An 18,829-nucleotide genomic window follows, 5' to 3' on the forward strand; every position below is an offset into this window, starting at 1 on the left:
TGGGCAATGATGAGAAGATTTTTGCATCCCCAACAAAATCCTTGAGGATTGTTGGAAGAAGAAAAGAAGAAAAGAAGAAGTCTTGCTGAGCTACTATCCGGGCGTCTTGGCTGCGGGACGAGCGTCCTGGCTGGCTACAATCCGAGCGTCCCGTAGCCAGTTCGCTCGTCCTAGCCCTCTACAATCCGAGCGTCTCATGCACGAGGCCGCTCGGATTCCTTCCCAGTGCAAGCCGTCTCCTCCTCAGTCCACTCGGGATGCGCATATTCCTTGAAGATTAGCGAAGCGGAGATGAGCATCTCCTTCGAGAGGAGCACTTCCTCAACTTTTCTTAAGGGTCTTAATCGTCATTTAAACCCTTAGTAACCCTAATTTATGTACCTAATCCTTAGTATAAATACCCCATTGTACTAATTAGATTATCATGTTCTTTTTATGCAATCTTAATCTCATTTTAATCTTGTAATCAACTTTTAATTAAGTATTAATACAAATCTCATTTCCTTAATTTCTCTATTGTTCATCATTTATTTTGGGTAATTGAAGATTATTTGGGTATTATTGGGAGATTAACAACCTTCCATCAATCATCAAGAACTTCTATTATTTTTTGCTTATTATTTTGGAATCATCAGTAGGTATAATTCTCTTAACCACTACTAGAAAAGGGTTTCTTGGGACGCTTATCCAGGGACGCTTAAAGAAAAACTGCCTAACTGGACCATTTTCACACGAAAATAGAGGCGCTTTAACTTAGCGCACCTAATAAGCCCACGAAAGTAAATTAAGTGATTACGCGGGATAGAAAAACATTAAGCGCCAAACATTTTCCCACTACTCCATCCTGTTGATGAACACAACCCTAAAAAAAGATCATAAATTATAGCAGCCTCCATCTTCTTCGTCACCAATTCAGCCATTTCTCTTTCAATTTGGATCTCTAGTCTGATCTAGGTATGTTTTCCTTATCTTATTTCTCATTTAATTCGAATTTTCAATTTTTTTTGTTGCCTATTTTAAATATCATCTTCTTACTGTAAATTTGGGGGTTTGTTGATATTCCCATGAATCTTATTAATTACTTATCTTAGTTTTAGTTTAGATACCACTATTAGACTAGAAAATATCATAAATTTGTGCTACACTCAATTGACAATAAGCCTGATATGCATGTTTTATATTGTCGCTTTATTCTTCTTAACCCATGTAAAAGATATAGAAGGACCTATAGTGTAGCTTTCTTGTTGCAAATTGCATTTGATTTGCCGATTAATATGGAAATACGAAAATAATTCTACTATGAAATTGGAGAGTTGTTTAGGGGAACTCATGAGTAATAGGATATATTGATTAATGGAGTAAGCTCCAGTTTTCCTCTGTACACCAGTCATATGCTACAATGAAATAAATCTATTCTTATTTGATGCGGCCAATCATTTGCAAGAGTATACTGAAGCAAAGGTTGCGAGATTGTTTGGCCTTGATTCAAGCAGTGATTACCTTCTAATAACCTAACTTTTTTAAGGAACAAGAAAGTGTGAATTTTTATGAAGTAGAACTGAAATACCAAAACAAATGAACAAGGAATGAAATTACCATGTCACTTAGACTTGTTGGAAGTGTAGGGCACGGCTTCATGTCGGAAACGACTATATTTTTCGAAATTTTTGGCTTAAATTGAATGTCAGAGTTAGTGTCTTGTTAACAGGCGTGTTACCAAATTGAAAAACAATGTCGTTGATAGTTGTATTGAGCATTAAATCTGATGCTTACTAATTGAATTTATTGATGGCAATCATATAAGGTGATAAGAAGGGAAATTTTGTTTTACTTTATGTTCTTAGGTAATTTAATATTCTTATTATACGAAACTGATAGGTGTATATGAGTCGGTCTTGCTTAAAATTGTCTTAATTTAAGTCTTATCACAAGATCCTTACTTTTCCACCTCTATTATAATTCGTTGCAATATTAATCAAAGAAAACCTATTTTTCAGTTTTACCGATCATGGATTTGAAAATAATCAAGGAAAATTTGACTTACCGTATAGAGAGTGAACGTTATCGAGTGGGTGTTCGCGACTTTATGATATATGCTACTAGCAAAGCAGCTTCTTCTAATGGGAAAATTCGGTGTCCTTGTGCTAAGTGTGTAAACAATAAGTTGTTAAATGCGGATGAAGTGAATTTGCATTTGCTAGATACTGGAATAATGTTTAATTACATAACTTGGATATTTCATGGAGAGCAACAAGATCAAACATCATCATCAACTGAAACAATAATTGAAAATCCTCCTCTGAGTCGTATGTGTCAATTAGTTCATGACGTATATGGACATAGAACTCCTGAGAATGATTTAAGTAATTCTCCTAACATGATAAACACTCCCACCAATGGACCAAGTAAAGACGCAGAAGACTTTTACAACTTATTGAGGATGCTGACCAAGAGTTATGGCCTGGGTGTGAATTAACTAACTTGTCTTTTTTAGTGCTCCTTTTTTCACATAAAGAGTAGTAATAAATGGAGTAATAAGTCGATAAGAGATTTATTAGGAATTTTACGGCTTGCAATTCCCAATGGTGCAAACCTGCCAAAGTCGTTTTCCGAGGCAAAGAAAATCATTGGAAAATTAGGCCTTGGTTACGATAAAATTGATGTTTGCCCATCAAAAAATCATTGTCAATTATTCTGGAAAGATAAAGTAGACTATGATACTTGTTCGGTATGTGGGACATCGAGATGGAAAAACGTTCAGGAGCAATCCACTTCAATGGGGAGAAAAAACAAAAAAAGGTGTTCCCGCCAAGGTTTTACGATATTTTCCATTAAAACCTAGGCTCAAAAGATTATATATGTCTAAACATACAGCTACCTTAATGAGGTGGCATTCTGAAGAAAGAGTTAGAGATGATAGGGTTTTACGACATCCGGCTGATTCTAAAGCTTGGCAGGACTTTGATTCTAGATATCCTGCTTTTGGTACGGAAAGTCGTAATATAAGACTCGGGCTAGCTAGTGATGGTTTTAATCCATTTGGTATATTGAGCTCTACCTATAGTTGTTGGCCAGTAGTCTTAGTACCATATAATTTGCCTCCATGGATGTGTTTAAAACCATCATCTCTCATTCTTTCCACACTAATTCTGAGGCCAACTAGCCCAGGAAACAAAATTGACGTGTATTTACAACCCCTTATTGAAGAGCTAATTGGTTTATGGGTGAATGGGATCGAAACATATGATGCTTCTAAAGATGAAACCTTTACCTTAAAAGCTGGATTACTGTGGACAATTAACGACTTTTCGGCTTATGGTATGCTCTCAAGCTGGGGTGTACATGGTGAGAATGCATGTCCTTCTTATAACTCTCAAACTAATTCAAAATGGCTTTATAATAGTCACAAACGTTGTTTTATGGGCCATCGTCGATTGTTAGAGGAAGACCATGTTTTTCGCTACAATAAACACGCTTTTAATGGAGAAGAAGAACATGAAGTTGCACCAGTGAGCCTTTCTGGAATAGATATGGTGCGCCAAATTCAAGTAATTTCTAACTTCACTGATTCTAAAACTTGGAAAAAGAAGAGTATATTTTTTGAATTACCCTATTGGGATTCTCATTTAATAAGACACAACTTAGATGTCATGCACATAGAAAAAAATTTGTGTGATAATGTGATTGGAACCTTATTGAATTTGGAGGGAAAGTCTAAAGATTATCTAAAGGCTCGTCTTGACTTGGAAGTATGAGAATAAGAAAGGAACTTCACCCACAAGAAAGGGGTTCAACTACTAGATTATATCTACCATCAGCTCCTTATACAATGTCTCGAGTCAAAAAGCAAACATTTTGCACAATGCTTCATGAACTCAAAGTTCCTAATGGTTATGCTGGGAACATTTCTAGATGTGTAAATCTTGCACAAGCTAAATTACATGGACTTAAGAGCCATGATTGCCACATATTAATGCAACAAATTCTTCCAATTTTGTTGCGAGGACTTCTTAGAAAGGATGTGGTGGTTGTTTTATTTAATCTATGTGGTTATTTTAGAGATTTGTGTGGTAAGGCTATAAATTTAGACGACATTGAACGACTTGAAACTTCTATACCACAAATTATATGTCACTTGGAAATGATTTTCCTCCCAGCTTTTTCACTATCATGGTACATTTGGTTGTTCATCTAGCTACTAAAGTCAAACTTGCTGGACCGGTTAGATATAGGTGGATGTATTTTTTTGAAAGATATTTGGGCACATTAAAATCCTATGTTTTCAACAAAGCGCGCCCCGAAGGGTCAATAGCTGAAGCTCACTTGGCCTTTGAGTGTGCCGTATTTTGTTCCTGTTACCTTGAAGGATTTGAGTCGAAGTTTAGACTATTGTCAAAATTTGATAATTCTGCTAAAGTTTCACTGTCTTCAACTGTTCTTGAAGATAGTAATATTTTTATCCAAGCGGGACAACCCCAGGGAAAGCCTATTACATCCAAGATTTCGAAAATGAACAAGATACAAGCACATCGGTATATTCTTTTTAATTCTTCCGATGTCACGGAATTTCTCAAGTAAGTATGTCATATTAATGATATTAGTTTAGTTTTTCAAAGATTACATTGAAATATACTAATAACAAGTGTGATCACAGAGAGCATGCAACAGAACTTAAGCGACGTAGTCGACCAAGACGTCTTTCATTAACTGAAATTGAGCGTATACAACATAAAACTTTTCATGATTGATTCAGAGAGCATGTAAGTAGCATATTGATTAATTAGTTGATTAATTAGTAGCAAATTGTCTGGTAATATTTTATATTATGAAACAGGTTGGCAAATTGGAGGCATTAAATGGGCGAAAATGTTTGAAAGAGGAACTTCGTATGCTAGCTCGTGGTCCACTAGATGTTGTTACTAAGTACCAAGCTTATGATGTAAATGGTTTTAATTTTAGAGCAAAACGTTACGATAAGTGTACCCAAAATAGTGGAGTGGTTCTGATAGCGAAAATTTCAAGTTATGCTAGTACTAGCGATAGAAGACCTGTCCTGGGAGACGTTGCTTACTATGGAAGGATAATAGAAATCATAAGATTGAGATATTTGGGAGGATTCTCAACTGTGATGTTTAAATGTGAATGGGTTGATACAACTCATGGAAGGGGAATTAGACAAGATGAGTATGGTTTTACACTGGTCAATTTCTCCCGTTTGATAAATAGGGAGACACTAGCGGATGAGCCATATATATTTGCAACACAAGCAGAGCAAGTGTTTTACATTGACGACCACGTTAACATGGGATGGTCCGTTGCTATAAAGATGAAACCTAGAAATGTTAATGACTTGGGTGATGATGAAATGAGAGAAGATGATGAAAATGAGCCATATCATGTCTCGTTTCTTACTCATGAAAATATGAGTTGGGTAAGGGATGGTGTGGAAGGAACTTTGGTTGATGTCTAAAGATAATTCCTAAACTATTAAATTTAGAACTTTTCTTTTATGTGATAAACTAGACATTCTTAATTTTATTTGCCTACTTGAAAATAAATAAAGTTGTGAATAAATTTGTGATATTTTTCTACAGGCTTTTAAATTTGTGATATTATTCCATTACTCTTTCCTACTTATAAATAAATAAAGTTGGCATCTTCTTTGTAAGTATTCCATAGAAGATTCGACAGGTATATGTATATTTCTTGCTTTGGTTTGTATATTTGCATTCTCATCATTTGTTTTATCATGACTAATAAAATTGATGATTTTTTTGTTGATAGGAATAATGGCCAGAGCTAGAAATTTAAGAATTAGTCGTAAAAGTCAGTCCAAAGTGGAGCAAGGAAGCCTGGATGGTGATAATGGTCAAATAGGTCACAACTCTACTACTGAAAGTAGTCAGGATCAGCGGTCTAACTTAGAGTCTAGTCCAAATACTGAACATCAGAATGGGGGACGGACATATGAATGTGTTGTCCAAGGTACTTATTGCATTTCAATTTGTAGGTATATTGTGTTAGCTCTTTGAAATATCATCATAAAGAGAGATTAATATTGAACAGATTCAGATGGAAAAAGGACTCGCGGAAAAACGGTTCTGGGAGATATATGGAATTTACCTCCAGGTCATCGAGTCGTTGTTGAGATTAACAAATCAAGTCAACCTATTGGAGATGAAGGAGGTGTCCTAGGACATTATTGTGGAACGATAGCAAGACATGGCGATCTATGTTCATTAAGCTATACTCGATGGGATTATTTGAAGAAGGGTAACAAGGGTAACAATCAGACTTTAATATTGAATGAAGTTAAGGTATAATGAATTAAAAGTGCATTTTCACAATATTACATTTTGAGTAGCATGCTATTTTTACTCTCCAATGTGTTTTTTTATTCTATGTAGGCAAGATTTCTTTATCCCAAAGTTCTGGAAAAATAGATACTAAAACGATAGGATATAAATGGAGGGATCATAAGTGCACTTTGAAAGGAATACATTATTCTGATGATAAAAACATAACAGAGATGCACAATAACTGTAATACTACGGTTTTATGAGTCTCTGGGTACTGTCGAGTAAGCATGTTTTGATTTACGAAACAGTATTCTGTCTGTAGGGTACTCGATCGAGTAGCCTTGGCACTCGATCAAGTAAGGGGCACTCGATCGAGTAAGTGTGTTTTACGGGTTTGTTTTGACGGGTTTTGTTACTAATGCGGGATTAATATAAAAAGGTTCCGTCACTTTTCTTAAACACTTTTATCATCCTAAAACCTTTCTAGAGAAGATTTAAAGTTACGTTCTTCGCATTCATCGCATTAGTGGCAAATCCCAAGGCTTGGTTAGTCGGATCATCTTATTCTTTACACCGTTGTGATCGTCGTGTTAGAGGTAAGTTCCTTGTATAATTTATGTAGTGTTTCGTGTAGTTTCTTTAAAACCCTAATTGGGTAATTTGGGGGTTTTGGGGAGTATTGTTGTTGTAGATTATGATTGTATGATTGTGTGTCTATAGGAGGTGATTTCGTTGAAGAATGATTATGATTAGCTGATTGTGACGATCTTGGTGGTGGCTTATTTCAGGTAGGGTTCCCCTACTCAGTATAGTTACATGATGTGTGTGGTGATTGTGTTGTAGATAGTCATTGTTGATTGTTTCAAACGGTTGTGATATTGTATTGTTGATTGTTTCAGACGGTTGTGATATTGTGTTGTTGAATGTTTCAGACGGTTGTTTAGGTTGTGTTGTGATTCTTGTTTAAGCTATCGTGATTTTCGGGGTGCGTCCCTGGCTGAGTGGAGTCACTTGCGGGAGTGGCTTCACGCCCTTGATTCGCCTTCTGTGGAACCCTCCACAGAAGGGATGTGCACATTAATGAACATGGGTTTATCGCTCGATGGAGATGAGCGGGGCTTAGTTGGGAACGGTTGCGGTCCCCCACTGGCGGCGAGGAGTAACTTGTTGCGATGGGTACTCTGGCAGGCTACACACTTTAGTGTGTAGTCAGTTGTGTGGAGATGGGAGATGGAGACTGGGATTGTGTTGAGCTGTTTGAACTGTTTGTGTACTTGTTTCATTGTGGCATTGTTTTTGTGTAATTAGTCTCGACCCGTTTAAATGTTTTAAAATCTGCGGTGATCCATTCGGGGTGGTGAGCGAGTTATTGAGCAGGTATGATATGACGCATATGGGATAGTTGGGATGAGTCATCACGTGGCGATTAGAAGTCTTCCATTTGTATCGACGATGTTTTATAGCTTTGATAGTTTTAGCGATGAAGAGACCGTCTCGAGAATCTTTTATTTCAGTTTAACAGTTTTGGTTTTTATCATGTAATCACTTTAAACTATATTGTTATTTAAATTATGTTTCTTCATTGTCATTTGATTATCATTGCCTTGAGTAACCGAGATGGTAGCACTTCCATGCCTTAAGTGGTCCTGGTAAGGCACTTGGAGTATGGGGGTGTTACAAAGTGGTATCAGAGCGACGATCCTGAAACCTGTAACCAATGAATCTAATGAACCTAGGGAGTCTAATTAAAATGAACCCGGGGTAGAAGTTGTAGGAGCTAATGCAAAGACTTGGGAGACGTCCTGAAGTCGCGAACTCACCCTACAATTTTGAATCGGTCACCATGGGATATGTGTCGGGATCGCTATGTGTTTATCTTGAGAATTGTGTATCTTTGTAGCAAAGTGTGGTATACATTGGTGGATGTATGTATGTGGAGAATGGGGAATGTGTAGAGAAAGATGATAATGATGTGATGTTATACATTATTGATTGAAAGCATGATAGCTGTTTTACGATATGGCATTATAGAAATACGCAAAGAAAATTTGTTTGATTTGAGTTATACATCGAGTTATGTATACATATATATTGTTGGTAGTGTTGTACGAGTTTATATAGCTGAAAGTTTGAGTAAGAGCATGAATAATTGGTGGAAAAAGATGATAATTGTTGCATGATAATATGATTTTTGATAAAGCATGTTGTATGATGGAAGAGATTTTATAATGTTTTTATGCTAGTAACACGTGAATAGGAGACTTGATGTTATATATTTGTGATTTTGTTTATGTAAAGTTATAGAATAAAAACATTTAGGTAATACATGCTTGGTAAATTGAATGATGCATGTGCATAATGGATGTTGTTGCTTGGCTTTTGAATATATTAATATGTGGTTAGGGATACTGGTTTTATGAGCATCGAGTTGTTTTTGTTTACCTTGTTGTCGTTTAAGTTGTTTGGAAGTAAAATCAAGTAGTTACGTTTTCGATTATAGAGAGGTTGTCTTTAAACTGTTATAAGTTGATATTCATGAACGATTTTAATGTGATTCCAATTGGAGGTGATAGCTTGTTTTTTTACGATTCTAACGATAGGTCACACGCCCAAAACGACCAAGAAACGAGTGAGTTATGACCGTTTTACGAAAACTGGACAGTGCTGAGAAATGCGTAGGGTAGTCGATCGAGTGGCCCTCACTCGATCGAGTGCATCTTGGTACTCGATCGAGTAGCCCTGGTAATTTGTTATACGTGTCTCTGACTTTCACCTACTCGGTCGAGTAAGTCATTTACTCAATCGCGTGGCCTATACTTGATCTAGTGACCTCTGTTTTGGGTCATATGTTTATCTTTTGACTTCGTTGCATATTATGTTTAATTCAAAGGTGTTATTTTGCTTCTTTATGCATTGTTTTACATGTATGTTGGTCTTGATGCGTAAGTTACCCAATCTTATGGTGTAGTGAGTGGCACCTGTGGTGAGTATGAATTCGGTGGGAGGACATGAGTTATGTGTGGTTGTGATGGATAGTGGAAAAAGCAAAGAAGGATGGGTAAGGCTTAATAAGGCATGGAGCATGTTTTGTGAGAAGATATGAGTGATATGATTTTGTGTTGAGTAATGTAAAGTAAGTAAATATGGGCAAGGGATGATGTGAGTCTAAGGTACGTGAGAATGAATAGATTGAAAGGAAGAATGTGGATAGTATCAACTTAAAATGTGTAAAGAATTATGGAGGGAGATGGTTAGGAATTGTGTTGGTTAAGAATATATATAATGAAAGGTCGTTTTAGAGGGATTGAGAAGAGTGGTATATAGTGAACTTAATGGAGACATGTCGCGACGTGGATTTGCAGATAGTGACTGAGTTTGGGAATTTGTGTTATCGAGAGGTGAAACTAACGTGTGATTTCCTTGGGCAATTAACGGTATAAAATGAATTTTGATTTCTAGAGATGTAAAAAGGGAGATGCAATTGTTTGAACAAGTAAACGTTGATTCTATGGATGGATTGGTGGCAAGGGTGAGTGATAGCATAATAAGAGAATATTTATGGTAAGAAAGAGTTAGATAATATCGATATGAAATAATGAGATGTGAGTTTTGGAGCAATGAGAAGGTAACTGGAGCATTAAAGAGTTAAGTAAGAGGTAATAAGGAGTTGAATGGTTAATTGCTTTTGTCAAGTGTAAAAAGAAAAGAATGAGGGGAGTAAAACTAAGAAAATGTTCACCGGAGTTATGTGATATAAAAGTAAGGAATCGTCGAGATGTATGATACTATCATGAGGATTTGAGTTAATGGTTATATAGGAGTTTCAGAACAACATGATTAGTCAGGAGTTTCGAGGAATTAAGTAAAGTAAAAGTTGGGTAGAGAATTTGCACGATATGAGATCTTGGTGGTGAGTCGGGTGACGATACAATTAAGGATGGAATTGGAAATAGTGTTGAGATGATTTTTGTTGATGTATTGGATGTTCGTTATTTGGGATGTTAACCAAAGATAGGAAAGAAACTGTGATGTTTTGATGAACGAACGGTGGTAGTGTGAAGATGTTGTCACTAGTGGTTAAGGGTGATGATAAATGGGAAAGATGGCAATTTTAAAGAGGTTGATTTTGTAGAGACTGAATTGATATGTATGGTTATGAGGAAGTATAAGACGTAGTCTTAGGAGGCGGTTCCTCGTAATGAGGGTTAGCTGTATGGTTATGTATGGCAGAAAGTGCTGGTTATGCGAATGGGAGAATGTGTTATGAGGGGCATACGGTTAAGCTCGGGTGAGAGGTAACCTTTGTCAGGTGGTAACTTACGTGATCAGGATTGACTAGTTGAATGTGATTACGGGTCTATGATGTGTATGAATGTTTGTGTGAGGTTTTGACCTCACAAGAAGTGGTATTGTGTGATAACTATAAAGTTGTTGTCTGAATTTTCTATATGTTGAGTACGGTAACCTGATTGATTAATAAAAAAAATGGTAATAGTTTGATTGATCTGGCATGGTTAGTTATAATTGTATGTGTATTCCGTGAAATGGTAGGGATGATGGTCATGAGGTGCTTATCCGTTTATTCATATAATATGTTGCGTTGTGATTTAGTAAAGTGGATTTAAGTAAGTTTTCTTGTCCGAGAAGTTATTTCTGAGTCAGTGTTTATGGAATTATGTATGTTGCGATGTCTATCGGTGTGGTTGTGGTGCCTCGGGTGGTGATCCGGGCACGGTACTTAGTGTTGTGATGCGGGTATTTTCGCACTGCGGTGTGGCTGTTGGTGACGGTGTTGCGATACCGTCATCGGTTGTGGTGGAGTAGGCGGGATGATTATGATTCGAGTTTCGAAAGTACATACCAGTTATACATGAATTGTTGTTTTGTTTGATGTTGCTTCCTGTGAGTTTCAGTTTGTACAGATAGACAGTTGTTTTGTTTATTGATGTTTCTTACCAGTTAAGTTTTGGAATGAGGGTAGAGTATGATATGAAAGAGAGTGTATTTGTTTCCGTGGTTGTCATGGCATAGGGATATTCTTTTGATGGGACACAGTTGTCAAAAGTTGTTACAGTACATTTGATCTTGTTGTAGATAAGGCATCGGTGCACATAGTCATGGCAAGTGATTCATAGAACATGTGTGGTAATGATCTGAAAGCTGCAGGTGGTTCATAATCTTTCGTTGAGACAGTGAGTGTAGGGTGTTGGGAATTAGTGCCATGTTAAGTTTTGTATGAGTTTTGCGGTAATGAAAGAAAAGAACTTAAGAATCTAGTGTGAGTGTATGTAATAATTGTGAATCGTGAGTTATGAGTATGAAGATAGGTGCATGTATAGAGGATTATGTCGTTTTGGCAGTAATAAGGAAAAATTGAAGTTTTGGTTAAGCTAAAGATTTTGAGGTATAGGTTAGGTGGCGTGACGAGTGAATTGAAGTATGAGAATTGTTTAAGTAAGAGAGTCTTAGATTTATGCATGGCGAGTGTTCAGATTATAGGTGGTTATATTTGACATGCGGTGGTGATAGGGAAATGAGAAGATATAGCTAGGATTTAGTATTAGTGAGTTACGAGGACGTAACATTTATCTTAAGAGGAGTAGGATGCGATAAAAGAGATTTTGATGGTTGTGCATATGGTAGTATAATTGGAAGTAGAGTGTTGGTGTAGCATAAAGGACGGATATTTGTTTTGATTTTATTAAAGGTCATGACCGTGCTTGTAGTAGTTCGATGTTTAGGAATGAGAGAATATTTCAATACTGTTGACAGTTGGATGATGATGTTATGAGTGTGAGTAAACTTCGAGGACGAAGTTCCTTTTAAGGGTGGTAGAATGTAACATTCCGTTTGATGTTTGTGAATGTCTTGATATTGGATTTTCTAATGGATAATATGTTACGGAGCTAGTAGCGTTTGTGGATAATAGTTGGTGGTGTTGGGAGTTGGTGTCGAGAGAGAATACGATGTAGTTGATACGATATCGTGAGCGATGTGTGGAGGTAAGAATAGTTGGTGGAGTTGGTGTTAAGAGTTCATGGTTTCATGTTTTATAGGTTGGGGTTTTGTTTTGAGTTCTTAGTAGCTTTGTTGTGTCTTGACCGAGTTAGTATGTTAGTTTTTAGGTATGGGTTGAACTCCGGGGACGAAGTTCTTTTTAAGGAGGGAAGACTGTAATATGACGGTTTTATGAGTCTCTGAGTACTCTATCGAGTGGGGCTAACTCTGTCGAGTAAGCATGTTTTGATTTACGAAACAGTATTTTGTCTGTAGGGTACTCGATCGAGTAGCCTTGGCACTCGATCGAGTAAGGGGCACTCGATCGAGTACGTTAGTTACTCGATCGAGTAAGTGTGTATTACAGGTTTGTTTTGACGGGTTTTGTTACTAATGCGGGATTAATATAAAAAGGTTCTGTCACTTTTCTTAAACACTTTTATCATCCTAAAACCTTTCTAGAGAAGATTGAAAGTTACGTTCTTCGCATTCATCGCATTAGTGGCAAATCCCAAGGCTTGGTTAGTCGGATCATCTTATTCTTTACACCGTTGTGATCGTCGTGTCAGGGGTAAGTTCCTTGTATAATTTATATAGTGTTTCGTGTAGTTTCTTTAAAACCCTAATTGGGTAATTTGGGGGTTTTAGGGAGTATTGTTGTTGTAGATTATGATTGTATGATTGTGTGTCTATAGGAGGTGATTTCGTTGAAGAATGATTATGATTAGCTGATTGTGACGATCTTGGTGATGGCTTATTTCAGGTAGGGTTTCCCTACTCTGTATTAGTTACATGATGTGTGTGGTGATTGTGCTGTAGATAGTAATTGTTGATTGTTTCAGACGGTTGGGATATTGTATTGTTGATTGTTTCAGACGGTTGTGATATTGTGTTGTTGAATGTTTCAGACGGTTGTTGAGGTTGTGTTGTGATTACTGTTTAACTGTCTATGATCTTCGGGATGCGTCCCTGGCTAAGTGGAGTCACTTGCGGGAGTGGCTTCACGCCCTTGATTCGCCTTCTGTGGAACCCGCCACAGGAGGGATGTGCACATTAATGAACATGGGTTTATCGCTCGATGGAGATGAGCGGGGCTTAGGTGGGAACGGCTGTGGTCCCCCACTGGCGGCGAGGAGTAACCTGTTGCGATGGGTACTCTGGCAGGGCTACACACTTTAGTGTGTAGTCAGTTGTGTGGAGATGGGAGATGAAGACTGGGATTGTGTTGAGCTGTTTGAACTGTTTGTGTACTTGTTTCATTGTGGCATTGTGTTTGTGTAATTAGTACTGACCCCGTTTAAATGTTTTAAAAATTGTGGTGATCCATTCGGGGGTGGTGAGCAGTTATTGAGCAGGTATGATATGACGCATATGGGAAAGCTGGGATGAGTCATCACGTGGCAGGTAGAAGTCTTCCGCTGTGTCAGACGATGTTTTATAGCTTTGATAGTTTTTGCAGTAGACCGTCTGAGAATCTTGTATTTCAGTTTAACAGTTTTGGTTTTGATCATGTAATCACTTTAAACTATATTGTTATTTAAATTATGTTTCTTCATTGTCATTTGATTATCATTGCCTCGAGTAACCGAGATGGTAGCACTTCCATGCCTTAAGTGGTCCTGGTAAGGCACTTGGAGTATGGGGGTGTTACAATAACTGTCCAGAAGATGTGGTACATGATCAATGGATTAGTCTTGTTAATTTTTGGAGATCGGACGAAGGTCAGGTATGTGTCATATATTATCTGTTATTCTCTAAGGATGGTTAAATGTTCTATTGCTGTAAGTGACTTGCATGTCGTAAACTTAGCGGGGGTGCTGGCGTGCTGTTATTGTTCAACATAGGTCAAAGATATTTTAGTAATTAGCTACATGTCTGTCAAATGTCTTAATTACAGATAGTCATCTAGGTTATGCTTTTGAAATGGCAGGAAAGAAGCCGTAAAAGTATTCTATCACATAAGAAGACTAAGGCAAAGCCTCTTCATACCTCCGGTACAAAAAGTCATGCTCGTGTGTCTGAAGAACTGGTACACCATTTTTTTCAATGAATATAAAACGTGCTTTCTTATAGTATTTACTGATATCAAATTTCTTGATAATATTAATGTATTTTTTGTTGCGGCTTGGTAGAAAAAAGCACTGCAAAGATCTCCCACAAGAACAAAGCTTTATTTAGAGTGTCACCAACATAAAAAGGAAGCGAATATAACGGTTTGTTCGTTTACCATTTTTTTTAACCTATTAAAGATAATCTCCAATATCTATGTGTGATACCATTATATTTTCAGGATCAAATAAAAGAAATTGCTGCACAACAAGGTCACACAGAGGGTAACTTAAATGATGACCCCGTCGCGCAAGTATTAGGCAAAGATCAGTACGGTCGGGTTCGAGGAATTGGGTTGGGTGTTAAGCCATCAGATTTAACAGAGCCTTCTGATCCACATTATTGTAGGGGCTTGAATATGTCTACCAATGAAGAGACAACATCTATGTATCTTATTAGTCAACTAAAAGAGAGAATGCAAACATTGGAAAAACGTGTCATAAAACAAGGCAATACTATTAACAAGCAGCGATATACTATTAGTAAGCTTAAAGGAAGGTGAGAAGTGATGATGACTCGGACACAGGCGAAGATAATTCTGATGAATGTAGCTTTGAAGGTGACTTTGACAATGATGCTGATGAGGTGAACAATTATCCTGAACTTATTATTTATATGATTCCATTTGTGTAATATTTTTCCGAACACTTGTTTTCTTACAACGTGATCTGATGAGAAGTATTGTTATGTTTCTCAATCTTCATTGTAGGAACTTGAAATCCCCGAGACTGATGACAAAGTATCATTTTAACTACACTGGAACGTTTCCTTGTCGAAGTACAATAGTTTTTTATGAGGTTGGTGTTTGTAGTGACTTATTTGATTATGCTTATGTAGTGGTCATACTAGTATGAAATTTTTAAACTGTACGATAAATAAGAACTAGCTTTGGTTCATACTTATTAAATATTTGGTAGTATTTTAACGTTCTAGGAATTTTTTTTTTTGCATGTTTTGGTTATCATGCTTTATTGAAAAAAAAAACAATGAGTGGCTGCTTGTATGATTGAATGATATAGGAGTAATTTTCTTCTCTTTACTCCTTACCGCAGGTTTAGCATTGCAGGAGAATGAGAGACATTGCATCAAGTTCAGGAATAATTCATTCTGCTCTTAGTGGATTATATATTCTGCTATTTTCTTTGTTCATACACTTTAGTTCCTAAATTGTTTTAATTGGGATTGTACCTTGTTTGCAATTTTGACATGTATTGATAGGATAATTCTATTTATATTAAGTTTAATTATCTATTGATATATAGATCTTCCAAGTATTTTGGTTTTTCTGAAAAAATTGCAACTATTGACCTCTAAATTGCAATTCAAAATCATTTTGTTATTCATACATTACGATAGTAAGCCAAATTTATAAAAGGTGTCATACTAGCGTCCCATATATCCACAAACAACGCTATAAAGCGTTGGTAATTATTCTAAAATAGCGCTTCGACATTGCAGTGCTTTTTTTTGGTTTTTACCGACGCATTAAAAAAGCGTCACAAAAGATGCTAGCGGCATGAGCTATGGCGACGCTTTTTAATGCGTCGGTATTTCTCCTTACGACGCTATTTAGCGCCGCGAAAAGCCATATTAATGCGTCGCAAAAGCTTTGTTTCCTAGTAGTGAACCCTTGTTTTAATTATTGTTAATCATTTCCATTCATTCTGTTGGAATATGTGTCATCCGACAATAATGCGATCACAACTGTCGATCATGATGATCACATGTTTAAATCTCATTTTAAGAATACATCTGGGATGTAATATTTTACAGTCAACTGGTCCACACATATCGGTAATGATTGGCTGACTAGAGTTTGACATTACTGTCGTGCGACGGTGGTGATCAGTTGATCCCCTCAGGTCATACCTAAAGGGTAACACTCTTAATTGATTATTTAATTGATCGTATGTCTATACGGGTTAATTAAAGCTTAAAATTGACGGACGATTTTGTGAGTATTATTGACGTATCTTATTGTAATTCGATTAAATAAAATACGGTCTGAGTAATCAAATTGTTTTATTACTTAGATAAAAATTATTGTTTACGAAACAATTGAAACTGAATGATTAATTTATTATAAATACAAGATAATGTGATTTATAAACCGTTTTGGTACAAGTAATTATGAATTGCTAAGTCGATTTTGTACATGACGTATTTTTATTAATACGTTGATTTTTAATATGTTAAAAATGCATGACAATTTTACATGACTTGTGACATGTGACAATAGACAAATGACAAAATATAAAATGGACTTCCCATTTTATATAAGTGCCGAAAAATGGAGGGAGTGTAATGTTTAATTTGTGTTAATTATTTAAGTGGAAACAAAATGATTACACACCTAGCTTATAGCCATGCAAGCCTACTTTCTTGGGAAGAATATTAAGCACCATGCATTGGCTCACCACACCCCTCCCCACCGGTTTTTCCATAGAGAAAAACATAGAGTTTTTCCCATCATTATTCACTTCTACACAATACATTATTTCTAGTGTAAGAAATACAAAAATTCTCTACATCTTATGTAAAGTTAGAGAAATAAAATCTCAGAATATTCATCCTCTCTTGGCCGAAATTACAAGAGACAAAAAACAATCTTTGGGTCAATTTTTTATTAAGATTAGTATTGTTCTAGTAATAATAATATTAGTCTTTTAAGAGGTTATCTTGGGTATACATCTTTAGGAGAGATTCTAAGCTTGAATATTTGTTCTTCCATATAAGGAAAGCTCAAGAACAAGTAAGAAGGAGATCTTACTTGTGCCCAAAATCCAAAACTTTCATAGTAAGAATGACGATATCTTCTCTTTTCTAATTATGTTTGCATGCATAAAATCTAGATTTAATTTTATGACCAAATTAAATGTAACATAAATGAATATGTTAAATAATGAGATTAATAATTTCCAACAAGTGGTATCATGAGCCTTAGGTTGTTTGCATGCAAATCGGTTATTGTTTTTCCGAGTTATACGATTAACAAACAAAACTTATAAATTTGTGTTTATTATGAAATATCACGAAATTTATTATTAAGATTATGTTTGCATGCATAAGATCTAGATTTAATTTTATGACCAAATTAAATGTAACATAAATGAATATGTTAAATAATGAGATTAATAATTTCCAACAAGTGGTATCATGAGCCTTAGGTTGTTTGCATGCAAATCGGTTATTGTTTTTCCGAGTTATACGATTAACAAACAAAACTTATAAATTTGTGTTTATTATGAAATATCACGAAATTTATTATGCATGTTAAAGTTTCTGGTCCTAAAATGTATTTAGGATATTTTGGTTTATTTATGGATTTTTATTGTTCATTTTATATAATAATGGCATTAAAATGTGATTTTATAATAAAAATTTCATTTTTGGACTAAAAATAGCTAAACTTCGATTTTTTCAGTGGTTTTTCGATATTTTTTCACATATATTATCTACTGGTGGCTTGTAAATTTTCATAATAAAATGAGTTGTTATGCGCGAAATATGGATTTTTCAAGTTAAAATCGTATTTAAACGGGAAAATAGGTTAATATGAGTTATACTTCGAATCTGGTCATAGAAATGTAGTATGTTGTCACATGCAATTTTACAAGATATGTGTAAAATAATTGGCTATAATGAAGTCTTTTTGCATGATTTATGAATTTTTGATGAAAAATCACATAAATAGTGACTTTAATTAGTAAAAAATTGCTAAAACATACTTCATGACTAAGTAAAAACGTCAGATGTTACATTTTATCATATATTTCAGATCTAAAAGTGAAAAGTTAATAAAAATAATTTTTCTCATATTTTTTTATGGTAATAATTGATAAATCCGATAAACCGCAACATTGTTTTTCTCAATAAATTTTTGAAATTTTTAACCTATGTTTTTGAGCATTATGAGTGTCATGGTATTTTTCCAGACTGTTCATGAGTTTAAATTTCAAATTTTGAAATTATTTGAAATTTTTATGATTTAATTTGAAGTTTATGGAATAATTTTGTATTTTTGGGTCCATTTATGAACAATATTAAGAAATATAAGTTAATTATTGTCAAATGTTAGTGAAGACTAATTTTGAGTCCTAAGATGGTTAGGGTAATATAAATTTGGATCATGGACACATTTATTCGAAATTTGGGTTGAACTCAACGAAAGTATTCACGACGATTTCCGGATGTGTTTCGGTCTAGAGATAAATATTAATGTAATTTTATCGACCAAGAGTTCTAAAAGTAGAATCGATTAAAAGGTTAATCCACCAAGTTATGTTAATAAAGGGTATTTTGGCACACCGTGCCCTAAGTTGATATGAATTTGGGTCTTGGAATCATTTATCAAGTTGGGTAGAGATCACTAGATAAATGCAATAAAACTTGTTTAAATTAAATTTACAAGTATTATTAGTATT

General features: G+C 35.5%; 1 protein-coding gene across 2 annotated transcripts; it reads left to right on the forward strand.

Annotated features, from left to right (window-relative positions):
- Positions 1 to 800: 800 nt before the first annotated feature.
- LOC141639067 (uncharacterized) lies at positions 801 to 7,738 on the forward strand. Of its 2 annotated transcripts, none has more exons than XM_074448255.1 (5): positions 801 to 954; positions 5,785 to 5,985; positions 6,067 to 6,317; positions 7,020 to 7,087; positions 7,666 to 7,738. In XM_074448255.1, exons 2-4 carry the CDS (start codon positions 5,790 to 5,792, stop codon positions 7,050 to 7,052), a joined length of 480 nt encoding a protein of 159 aa, XP_074304356.1. In that variant the 5' UTR covers positions 801 to 954; positions 5,785 to 5,789; the 3' UTR covers positions 7,053 to 7,087; positions 7,666 to 7,738. The 2 variants fall into 2 exon arrangements, with proteins under 2 accessions (XP_074304356.1, XP_074304357.1); XM_074448256.1 differs by having other exon boundaries at positions 6,073 to 6,317.
- Positions 7,739 to 18,829: the final 11,091 nt, after the last annotated feature.

The sequence above is a fragment of the Silene latifolia genome, unplaced genomic scaffold, assembly GCF_048544455.1.
Source record: "Silene latifolia isolate original U9 population unplaced genomic scaffold, ASM4854445v1 scaffold_269, whole genome shotgun sequence".
In the NCBI taxonomy this organism is placed as follows: domain Eukaryota; kingdom Viridiplantae; phylum Streptophyta; class Magnoliopsida; order Caryophyllales; family Caryophyllaceae; genus Silene; species Silene latifolia.